The sequence below is a fragment of the Ranitomeya variabilis genome, chromosome 3 (assembly GCF_051348905.1).
Source record: "Ranitomeya variabilis isolate aRanVar5 chromosome 3, aRanVar5.hap1, whole genome shotgun sequence".
Lineage (NCBI taxonomy): Eukaryota > Metazoa > Chordata > Amphibia > Anura > Dendrobatidae > Ranitomeya > Ranitomeya variabilis.
The window spans coordinates 575,822,018-575,834,483 of NC_135234.1; the positions used below are offsets into that span (position 1 = coordinate 575,822,018).

The 12,466-nt window shown below is 49.1% G+C and overlaps 1 protein-coding gene across 1 annotated transcript; it reads left to right on the forward strand.

The window, feature by feature from the left end:
• Positions 1–3: 3 nt before the first annotated feature.
• On the forward strand, positions 4–8,913 carry MZT1 (mitotic spindle organizing protein 1). Its single transcript, XM_077297256.1, has 3 exons — positions 4–52; positions 3,306–3,451; positions 8,639–8,913. The coding sequence occupies exons 1-3, from the start codon at positions 4–6 to the stop codon at positions 8,660–8,662; spliced, it is 219 nt and encodes a 72-aa protein (XP_077153371.1). The 3' UTR covers positions 8,663–8,913.
• Positions 8,914–12,466: the final 3,553 nt, after the last annotated feature.

Consider the following 12,466-nt stretch of genomic DNA (forward strand, 5'->3'; position numbering starts at 1 on the left):
GCAATGGCGAGCGCTCCTGTCAGTGTCAGCGCTATGAGGGAGACCATGGACGGTGGGTGGCGCCTTATGTGATATGTGTCTTCTATTTAGGACTCTCCCTCCAATTCCGGGACCTAGGACCGTCTGCAGCCGGTATGCGGTCCTGGCAGCCATAAGAGAAGGACGCTGCTCTCCATGTAATGTTGGCATAGACGGATCCTTCACAGAGCACATTGTCGCTGCCCATAAGTCTGGTACATACATTCAGGTCCAACATGGCGCACAGCACGTTGTAACTAGTGATAGTGAATGGTACAGGGGGAGGACGTGTGAGGGGGCGCAGGGGGAGGACGTGTGAGGGGGCGCAGGGGGAGGACGTGTGAGGGGGGCGCAGGGGGAGGACGTGTGAGGGGGGCGCAGGGGGAGGATGTGTGAGGGGGCGCAGGAGCCGCAGGAGGAGGACGTGTGAGGGGGCGCAGGAGCCGCAGGGGGAGGACGTGTGAGGGGGCGCAGGGGGAGGATGTGTGAGGGGGCGCAGGGGGAGGACGTGTGAGGGGGGCGCAGGGGGAGGACGTGTGAGGGGGGCGCAGGGGGAGGATGTGTGAGGGGGCGCAGGAGCCGCAGGAGGAGGACGTGTGAGGGGGCGCAGGAGCGGCAGGGGGAGGACGTGTGAGGGGGCGCAGGGGGAGGACGTGTGAGGGGGCGCAGGGGGAGGATGTGTGAGGGGGCGCAGGAGCGGCAGGGGGAGGACGTGTGAGGGGGCGCAGGGGGAGGATGTGTGAGGGGGCGCAGGAGCGGCAGGGGGAGGACGTGTGAGGGGGGCGCAGGAGCCGCAGGGGGAGGACGTGTGAGGGGGCCGCAGGGGGAGGACGTGTGAGGGGGCGCAGGAGCCGCAGGGGGAGGACGTGTGAGGGGGGCGCAGGAGCCGCAGGGGGAGGACGTGTGAGGGGGGCGCAGGGGGAGGATGTGTGAGGGGGCGCAGGAGCCGCAGGAGGAGGACGTGTGAGGGGGCGCAGGAGCGGCAGGGGGAGGACGTGTGAGGGGGCGCAGGAGGAGGACGTGTGAGGGGGCGCAGGGGGAGGACGTGTGAGGGGGCGCAGGGGGAGGATGTGTGAGGGGGCGCAGGAGCGGCAGGGGGAGGACGTGTGAGGGGGCGCAGGGGGAGGATGTGTGAGGGGGCGCAGGAGCCGCAGGGGGAGGACGTGTGAGGGGGCCGCAGGGGGAGGACGTGTGAGGGGGCGCAGGAGCCGCAGGGGGAGGACGTGTGAGGGGGGCGCAGGAGCCGCAGGGGGAGGACGTGTGAGGGGGCCGCAGGGGGAGGACGTGTGAGGGGGAAGCAGGAGCCGCAGGGGGAGGACGTGTGAGGGGGCGCGGCAGGGGGAGGACGTGTGAGGGGGAAGCAGAAGCCGCAGGGGGAGGACGTGTGAGGGGGAAGCAGGAGCCGCAGGGGGAGGACGTGTGAGGGGGCGCGGCAGGGGGAGGACGTGTGAGTGGGAAGCAGGAGCCGCAGGGGGAGGACGTGTGAGGGGGAAGCAGGAGCCGCAGGGGGAGGACGTGTGAGGGGGAAGCAGGAGCCGCAGGGGGAGGACGTGTGAGGGGGAAGCAGGAGCCGCAGGGGGAGGACGTGTGAGGGGGCGCAGGTGCGGCAGGGGGAAGACGTGTGAGGGGGGCGCAGGAGCGGCAGGGGGAGGACGTGTGAGGGGGCGCAGGAGCCGCAGGGGAAGGACGTGTGAGGGGGGCGCAGGAGCCTCAGGGGAAGGACGTGTGAGGGGGCGCAGGGGGAGGACGTGTGAGGGGGGGTGCAGGAGCCTCGGGAAGGACGTGTGAGGGGGGCGCAGGAGCCGCAGGGGGAGGACGTGTGAGGGAGCGCAGGGGGAGGACGTGTGAGGGGGTGCAGGGGGAAGACGTGTGAGGGTGCAGGGGGAAGACGTGTGAGGGGGTGCAGGAGTCGCAGGGGGAAGACGTGTGAGGGGGGATCAGGAGGTGCAGAGGGAGGATGTGTGAAGGGGGTGCAGGAGCCGCAGGGGGAGGATGTGGGAGGGTGCTCAGGAGCCGCAGGATAAGAGGCAGCTCGTCTATAAATTCCACTTGCTGAATAATAATTTTATTTGACTTCATCCAATTTGATCTGCTCTGGACTATCGTGTGTGGTCATGTTGAGTAGCCCCGTACTTCCACATTGCTGCCGGTGGCACGGGCACATTTACTAATGGGTGAGTGCAAGCATGCTTTGGACATCCTGAAGATGCTCCAAGTTTATCTCAGCTGTGCTCTGTATCATGGCTTTGGGGCGTCCTGCTAGGAGTCAGACACCGTCCTGATTTTTGGTTGGACTATTTTATGCCAAAAACCTAATTGTCACTCCCATCATCAAGCAACAATTTTTGGAATGGATTTCCCTGGGTTGAAGTATTGATGAATGGGATAAGTCATCAACATGACACCGGTCGTCTGAAACCCAGCACCACCGCAGATCTGCTGAAATCTGCTTCGGCTATAACTTAGGCTAGGTTTACATTTGCGGTTAAGTCCGCAGCGTATCATCCGCAAACGCATGCAAAAACACATAACGCAGTGGTTTTTATCCGCATCAGTTTACGCATGACTGCAAAAAACGCTGCGTTTGCATGCGTATTTACATGCGTTTGCGCTTTTTATGTGCATGTGTTCGATATTTCCAAGATGGCGTATCTCAATGGGCATGTCAATCAGTTCCTGGACATGTCTGTGCATATGCCTATGCATATTTGGCGGAAATTTGCTGCCTTAAAAACTGCAACATGGTGCGTTAGCCGCGAAAAGACACATGCGTAAGCAAATGCGGGTGAACGCATGCAAACTCTGTCTACAATGTTAAAGATAGGAAATCAAGACGTATGTGTCAGAAACGCTGTGGACACAACCACAAATGTGAAACCGGCCTAAATGACATGGCCAGGACTCAGCCGGCAGATTCCTTAGTGGCCTCTGCCGGTACTGCACCCAAACTCCCTTTGAAGTGATTGCCAGATAACGTGCAGTGCTCGGCAGCGGCCACTAGGCAATGTGTATGACTTGGTTCCAATGCGAGTGTCGGACCCCAATCTCACATTGATGACATAGTCTATGGATATGTCATAAAGACTTCAGCCGTGGACAACCCCATTAGTGCAAATGATGTCAGAAAACAGGTGTACCAAGCTTATTAAAGGGGTGATGTGGGTCTTGTGCTGGTGTCAGTCCACCGAGTAATTCAGAAGGCTAGTAGGAGTGCATTCCCTGCCACAAGCACAATGTGTGTCCTCCCATACCTTATCACTAATATGACTGTATATATGTTTTCACAGTGCTGCTAGAGATATCAAGACTGCTGAACACCGGTGTGGACATGGAGACTTTGTCGATTTGTGTAAGGCTATGTGAGCAAGGAATCAATCCAGAGGCTTTGTCATCTGTGATCAAAGAGCTGCGCAGAGCATCGGAAGGGTTAAAGGCAAGTGAGCGCTTGTAAAATCCTGAACTCTAAATGGCAGAAAACCAGCAAATGTATAACTGAGGAGGCAATCTAGCCCCGCTCATTTCTGTATCAGGAGGTGATCGGGTCCAGTGATAACGAGTGTGCAGATATCTGCCATCTTGTGAGCGGGCTGCAGGTATTGTGCACCTGTCCTGCTCTCTTAGAATCAGACTCTGTCTGTATGCCCACAGATAACTGCACGTATGATGTCACCATAAGAGAATAGGTTTCTCAAGAATCCGGCTAATAATTGTATGTGAAACTGCATGGCCGGGAAAGACCAGATCATGTGCAGCGGTACAGCAATATGCTGCAAAGCAGAGAAACCTACAGATGAACCAATATATTCAATTGTAGTCGACTTTTACAAAGTTCTTCATTCACTTAAATGCCGTTTTATTTATTTTTTTCATAATTCACCTTCACGCAGACTTCACTATTTTTGTGCACCATACAGGGTCATTGAAATGTTCGAAAGAAACAAAAAAAACTTATACTGATCTTTCCTCTGGTGCTACCTGCCCTGCCACTTATCCGGGCTTTGTCTCATCTTCAGTTTGGCTTCGGTGAAATCCCTGGGCCTTGGTCGCTAGGTCGAGGCTTTTGGGTTTGCCAGTTCCTTGAGTTACTGATGGATGAGTCACAGACAGCGCCGACTCTAATAATGCTGATCCTACACTGTTCCTCCTTGATGTCTTTGCAGTCTCTTACACTCTGCCTGCTGTGCCCGGACTTTTCTCCCACATTTTACTCCTGTCAATCTAGGATCTGTTCTGAAGCAGTAATGCTTCTGTTAGCAGATCCTAATGACAGGAGACAAATCACAGCGCAGGGCTCCATGAATATGGCAGTAGAACACTCCCACTGCTGTGAATTGGGCAGCCCATAGAGGCGTGCCCACTTCACTGCTAATGCTGCTGCAATGTTAGGCTACTTTCACACATCCGTCGGTACGAGGCCGTCGCAAACCGTCGGCCCGATGTACCAACGGACGTTGTACTAATTTTAGCACAACGTGGACAGCGGATGCAGTTTTACAACGCATCCGCTGCCCATTGTGATGAGGGGGCGGAGTTTCGGCCGCGCATGTGCGGTCGAAAATGGCGGACACGTCGCACAAAAAAAGTTACATTGAACTTTTTTTGTGCGTCGCGTCCGCCAAAATAGACGGATCCGTCGCACGACGGATGCGACGTGTGCCCATTCGTCGTGATCCGTCGCTAATACAAGTCTATGGGCAAAAAACGCATCCTGCAAGCACATATGCAGGATCCGTTTTTTGCCCATAACGACGGTTTGCGATGGAGGACAAAAGACGAAAGTGTGAAAGTAGCCTTAGAGATAGGGTCAGCGCTGGTCTGTTATCTCCTATGACCATGGGGTGCCATATTATGACACTGACAGTGTCCTGCTACTGCTGTGAAACCAAGAAGTCAGCCTCCAGTGCATTCTTTAAACTCCTATAACACACAAAATATATTTCAAATGCAATCAAATCTTTGTTATAACAGCATGTTATGCTACATTACATTGATTTATTAATTATCTACAAACGTGGTAGCTTCCCTTTAGGCTATGTGCAGATGTTGCGGATTTTGCTGCGGATCTGCAGCTGCGGGTCCGCAGCAGTTTTCCATGAGTTTACAGTACCGTGTATACCTATGGAAAATAGAAACCGCTATGCCCATGTTGCGGAAAAAAACGCGTGGAAACGCTGCAGTTTACATTCCGCAGCATGTCAATTCTTTGTGCAGATTCCACAGCGGTTTACACCTGCTCCTCTATAGGATTCCGCATGTGGAATCCGCGGTAAATCTGCATTTAAAACGCAGTGCCTTTTACTTGCGGATTTCTCAAATCCGTTGCGGAAAAATCCGCAGACCTCAAGAATATATGTGCACATAGCCTTAAGTGCGCTCTCCCCACTACAGTAATGCCAAACGTGGCCACTTACTGTTATAGGCACAGTGGGGGGGGCTCAGAAGGAAGAATTCACTGGATTTTATTTGAGGGGGCGTGAGCCGTCACTTTTTCAGAGTCTTTGTTCTACCAGTGACGTGGGAACTCCCTATACTTCTAGTGACAGATAACAGACCTGAGTGGGGGATGGGTTTGTGCAGGATAAAATAAGGTTTTTATTGGTAACATTTTGTAGTACATTATATTTTTTTTTCGATTGTTTCCAGTCTAAGGCTGGGATCAAGTTCTTGTGTTCTACACTGAAAACTTGTGTCTGGGTTTTCTTGTAAATCCCACAAAAATGCGTTTCAGACCAAATCCCCGACATAACCACCCACTGTAATGAGGCTGATGGAGACACTTCGTACTTCATTTGGCTTCTGCTCCGGTGGTATCCATCTTTTTAGACGTTCTCAGATCTGTGGTTGTTCACACTTGTCCTCTAAAAAAAGCCTAAAATGAGGAGACACCGCTGGAACACACACCTGTCCAATGTGACTGCATCTGTCTCATAAGTGAGTGGTTCCATCCAGTGTTTTGTATGAATCACGGTTTTGGGGAATTTACAAAGAAACCCAGACGAAAGCACTCAGCTGAGAACGCAGGATAAATATGAGCCGAGCCTTATTCCCATTTTTGGGAGGTAGAATGAACAAATAGACAGCAATACAAGAATACGGTAGTTCTTATTTTCATTTTTACGTGGTTAACTATGCGGTATAAGTGAGTAGTGTTGAGCATTCCGATACCGCAAGTATCGGGTATCGGCCGATACTTGCGGGTATCGGAATTCCGATACCGAGATCCGATACTTTTGTGGTATCGGGTATCGGTATCGAAACAACATTAATGTGTAAAATAAAGAATTAAAATAAAAAATATTGCTATACTCACCTCTCCGACGCAGCCTGGACCTCACCGAGGGAACCGGCAGCGTTCTTTGCTTAAAATGCGCGCGTTTACTTCCTTCCGTGACGTCACGGCTTGTGATTGGTCGCGTGCCGCCCATGTGGCCGCGACGCGACCAATCACAGCAAGCCGTGACGTAATTTTCAGGTCCTCAATGCCTAATTCTAGGCATTCAGGACCTGAAAATTACGTCACGGCTTGCTGTGATTGGTCGCGTCGCGGTCACATGGGCGGCACGCAACCAATCACAAGCCGTGACGTAATTTTAAAATGCGTGCGTTTCCTGCCTCCCGTGATGTCACGGCTTGTGATTGCTCGCGTCGCCCATGTGACCGCGACGCGACCAATCACAAGCCAGAACGTAATTTTAAAATCCTGAATGCCTAGAATTAGGCATTGAGGACCTGAAAATTACGTCACGGCTTGCTGTGATTGGTCGCGTCGCGGCCACATGGGCGGCACGCGACCAATCAGAAGCCGTGACGTCACGGAAGGAAGTAAACGCGCGCATTTTAAGCAAAGAACGCTGCCGGTTCCCTCGGTGAAGTCCAGGCTGCGTCGGAGAGGTGAGTATAGCAATATTTTTTATTTTAATTCTTTATTTTACACATTGATATGGATCCCAGGGCCTGAAGGAGAGTTTCCTCTTCTTCAGACCCTGGGAACCATCAGGGATACCGTCCGATACTTGAGTCCCATTGACTTGTATTGGTATCGGGTATCGGTATCGGATTAGATCCGATACTTTGCCGGTATCGGCCGATACTTTCCGATACCGATACTTTCAAGTATCGGACGGTATCGCTCAACACTAGTGATGAGGCGAATGTATTCTTCGGTGTTTTTTTTTTTTAATTTTACTTTATGGTGCTCGCTGTACAGAATACATAATGTTTTATAAATTGGGTAGTTAAAGACACAGCAATACGAATTATGTGTACTTTCTTTTTGTTTATCTTTGTTGTATCACAACAGCTGCGTTTAGTGGCAAAACGTCTTTTCATGATTTTGTGCTCTTTTTTTTTTTTTTTTTTTTTTCCCCCCCCCCCCCCCCCCCACTTTTTCACCAAGTCCCACTGTCGGACATGTATAATTTTTCACTCTGATCGTTGGTCTTATGCATTGTGTGCTGGAGACCTGTCAGTGAGTCACAGGCGGAGCCTGTAACCCAGCTTATAGCTGGATCTCGCAGCCAACTGTACCCTGGAGTCATCAGACGACCTCCGGATATCATGGCAACAATGGCTATTGTGGGTGTGGGTCTTTTAACCCCCTTTTAGCCACTTAGTTACCGCTGCCGCGATTGACAGGTATTTATCCCGGCACCGGAGAATCCTGATAGCGCTCGCTGTGCCCTTTGAGGTCTCGCAAGCCTGCGGTCACATACTGTAGTCTTTATTGCCAAACTTGGATAACCCCTTTTTAAAGGAGTTGTCCACTATCAGGAAAACCCCTTCTTGATCAAAATGTTTTGTGCCAATAAAATAATAAAGCTTATACTCGCCTACTGTGGCGGCTCCGTTCCCGCGGGGTTGGCACTCGCAGTCCCGGGGCTCGTGTGATGTTGTTGTGACGCATTGCCCAATCAGCGCTGGCATCAGTGTCCCCGCCTAAGGACAAATCAAACATGAAGAGGGAATCCGGGCTGATCTATGACCTCCTCTTCTTGCGCGACAGTTATCAGGGACAGTGACGTCAGCGCTGATAGCGTGCAGGCATGGCGTGTCGCAACAACAGCACTCCGACATTATGGGAACAGCGCTGGCACGAGAGGTAAGTATAAGCTTTATTTATGGGGGCCAAGGGAGGGGTGTGAAAAAAGTTGTCCAAGTATTGGACAACTTCTTTAAACCAAATGTTAACTATATACTACTAATAAAAATGTCAAAACATGACCCGGCTGTCAAATAAAAAATAAAATTTTCCTGGGAGTCATAACTTATTAAAGAATGTTTTTACAGTGTTAAAGTAGGAAATAATAATAATAAAAAGTGTTGTCATACATGTGGAGGTCTGTGTGAGGAAAGGCTTTACTTTCATTTGACCTGTGCGCTCGGTGGTATGATCTTAGGCACTTGCTGGCAGTGACGATGCCGCCCACACACAGATCCGGCCAATCTTCACAGTAGTCTCCTTTAAATGACAGTACAATGGTTAAATATTGAATGTAAGTCTGGATAACTTTACAACCCCTTTAAATGTAAATATCAGTGTATCTGGTGTATTTTTGCATTGCTGCAATGTTAATAGAAATTACTGATCATTGTTATTTTTATTCTTTTGTACTTCAATCAGGCATCAGAAAATGCTCCAAGTTAACCGTTGGGGAAAGACACATTTCTGGATGAATGACTCTACCAGAAGAGTATTCTCTCTGTCCTCCTGTGTGCAGCTGTGTTGACACCTATATCTGTCGTCTGTTCACCATTATGTCTTGGACTTTCTCATCTTGCACATTTTGTATGTTAATTTTAATTGTGGAAGCCGATGTATTTAAACCTTTTGCTAGCAGATATTTAGAATAAAGGATAGTTCGGATTCAGGCTGGTTCAGACCTGATAGTTGCTTCATGTTTTGTTTTGTTTTTTTCCTCCAGTACAAATGTATGTAAAAGACAATTTATTAAAACTGTATCGTTAACAGAAAATGCCGCAGTTTGCAAAAAAATAAGAACTACTTGAGTCAACTCCCACTCTGCAGATTTTGTTTCAGAAATCTCTTCTACAGAACATAGTTACCATTCATCCTAATGGGACAGTTACCGAACTTTCCACAACAAAATCTGCATTGTGGAAATTCACACTTACGGTAAGTTCACACAGGGCGTTTTTGCTGCTTTTTTTCTGCAGCAAAACCTGATCTTCATGGCAGGAAAGAAGCTGTGCCAAAAATGCAGGTTTAGGTGTGTTTTTTGGTGGTTTTTTTTCCCTCTTTGTCTATGCTAATGTCCTTGAATTTTCAGCAGCAAAAACACAGCAAACACCTGCGTTTTTGCTCCGTTGTTTCAACCCATTCAAGTCAATAGGTGAAAAACGCTGGAAAAAGGCAGCAAAAACACTGAAAGAAGTGACATGCTTTATGTCCAAAAAACGCAGCAAAGCACAAAATACTGATCACAGAAAAAAACAATGTGTGTGTGCATGAGATTTCTGAAATCTCATAGGCTTTGCTGGTACTGTAAAAAGCAGCTGAAAATTAGCATAAGAAACGCCCTGTGTGAACTTAGGGTACTGTCACACTCTGCAACTTTCCAACGATCACGACCAGCGATACGACCTGGCCGTGATCGTTGGAAAGTCGTTGTGTGGTCGCTGGAGAGCTGTCACACAGACCGCTCTCCAGCGACCAACGATGCCGAAGACCCCGGGTAACCAGGGTAAACATCGGGTTACTAAGCGCAGGGCCGCGCTTAGTAACCCGATGTTTACCCTGGTTACCATCGTAAAAGTAAAAAAAAACAAACAGTACATACTCACATTCCGGTGTCCGTCAGGTCCCTTGCCGTCTGCTTCCCGCTCTGACTGAGTGCCGCCGTAAAGTGAAAGCAGATCACAGCGGTGATCTTCAAAAATGGTCCTTTATTTGGCTCCATCCATCTTCCCATCAATTTTAACCATCTTCCCTGTCCCTGCTGAAAAAAAGCAGGCCCAAACCATGATGCTGCCACCACCATGTTTGACAGTGGGGATGGTGTGTTCAGGGTGATGAGCTGTGTTGCGTTTACGCCACACATATCGTTTGGCATTGTTGCCAAAAAGTTAGATTTTGGTTTCATCTGACCAGAGCACCTTCTTCCACATGTTTGGTGTGTCTCCCAGGTGGCTTGTTGCAAACTTTAAATTACACTTTTTATGGATATCTTTGAGAAATGGCTTTCTTCTTGCCACTCTTCCATAAAGGCCAGATTTGTGCAGTCTACGACTGATTGTTGTCCTATGGACAGACTGTCCTACCTCAGCTGTAGATCTCTGCAGATCATGAGCCTCTTGGCTGCATCTCTGATCTTCTCCTTGTTTGAGATGAAAGTTTAGAGGGATGGCCGGGTCTTGGTAGATTTGCAGTGGTATGATACTCCTTCCATTTCAATATGATCGCTTGCATTGTGTTCCTTGAGATATTTAAAGTTTTGGAAATCATTTTGCATCCAAATCCGGCTTTAAACTTCTCCACAACAGTATCACGGACCTGCCTGTTGTGTTCCTTGGTCTTCATGATGCTCTCTGTGCTTCAAACAGAACCCTGAGACTATCACAGAGCAGGTGCATTTTTACGGAGACTTGATTACACACAGGTGGATTACATTTATCATCATTAGGCATTTAGGACAACATTGTGGATTTCTGAATGATCCAATGAACTTCTGGAGTGAGTTTGCTGCACTGAAAGTAAAGGGGCCAAATAATATTGCACGCCCCACTTATCAGTTTTTGAATTTCCACAAAAATTTTAAATAACCAATAAATTTTGTTCAACTTCACAGTTGTGTTCACTTGTTGATTCTTCACCAAAAATGTACATTTGGTATCTTTGTTTGAAGCATATGTGGGAAAAGGTTGAAAAGTTCCCGGGAGCCAAATACTTTCGCAAGGCACGGTATTTATCTTTAATAAAGTACCATTATCTTAGTAGAGAAGGACTGCACAATTAAGCTACCGTAATTAGTTCCATTGCTTTGCCTTTCTAATGTGGCACAATTCTTATTTTTATCAGGATCATAAAATCGTTCTACGTCCGGGCCCCACGACACAGTGTATTCTCATGCATAGGAGCAGGCACTGCACAAATCTTTAGTAGCTGCGGAACTCACGGTGCTGGCAGAGCAGCAGGTTCTCCAGACCGATGACTTGTCTGTATTTCCTCAGGACCTTTTATTAGGCTAGTTAAACACTAGCGTTTGGCAGGGCTGCGTACTTCCTCTGTGAAGCCCCGCTCACTGCCGCACCTCTTCCTTCAGCTCCGCCTACGTCTGCATGCGTACTGCGTACCCTATCTTTAACATTGGGTACGCAGGCCATACGGATGATGCTGCGCTGACCTGCGTCAAACACAACATGTGGGATTTTGTTGTGGTCAACGCAGCTTCAAAACAACACATGCGGAGGCATCCACATACATCCGCATGGCCTGCGTACCCAATGTTAAAGATAGGGTTCGCAGGACACATGCAGACGTAGGCGGAGCTGAAGGAAGAGGCGCAGCGGGGCTTCAGAGGAAGTACGCAGCCCTGCCGAACGCTAGTGTGAAACTAGCCTTAGTTTTCGTCCCTGCTGGTTCTCCTCCTGACTTTGGCTTACAATCACACAATACTGACACTTGAATAAAGCTGAGTGCAGGCAGCCACCGAAATGATCAGGCCAGTCACGCCTGCAAGGTTCACATGTGACTGGGTTTTTGTGTTCCACAGTCTGGTGCCGGAGCGGCCGGCTGTTTCATTTATTATTCTCATCTAGAGAAGACCAGAGAATTTTGATGTTGTGAAAATGGCCCTTAGGCCAACGTTGGTCAGTGTGCGGTCTGGTGCGCATGCAGACAGCAGACTGCCTGAAGATGAGTATGGCAGATGGTGGAGATGCTGTGACCCCCTGCGTGCAGTATGTCGTGGGTCCATGCAGCCTTTGGAGAACGTTCTCTGGTGGTGGATGGATATTGGGCAGAAGGACTGAGATGGCGCTGCACAAGGTGTAGTATGCTATCTGATAGTCCAGGATTGTTCTGTTATGGTACGTGGCCTTTACCCCCAAGGGTGGTTTGCACGTTAATGACCGGGCCAATTTTTACAATTCTGACCACTGTCCTTTTGAGGTTATAACTCTGGAACGCCTCAACGGATCCCGGTGATTTTGACATTTGTTTTCTCGTGACATATTGTACTTCATGATAGTGATAAATTTTCTTTGATATGACTTGCGTTTATTTGTGAAAAAAACGGAAATTTGGAGAATATTTTGAAAATTTCACAATTTTCCAACTTTGAATTTTCATGCCCTTAAATCACAGAGATATGTTACGCAAAATACTTGATAAGTAACATTTCCCACATGTCTACTTTACATCGGCACAATTTTGGAACCAAAATTTTTTTTTTGTTAGAGAGCTATAAGGGTTAAAAGTTGACCAGCGATT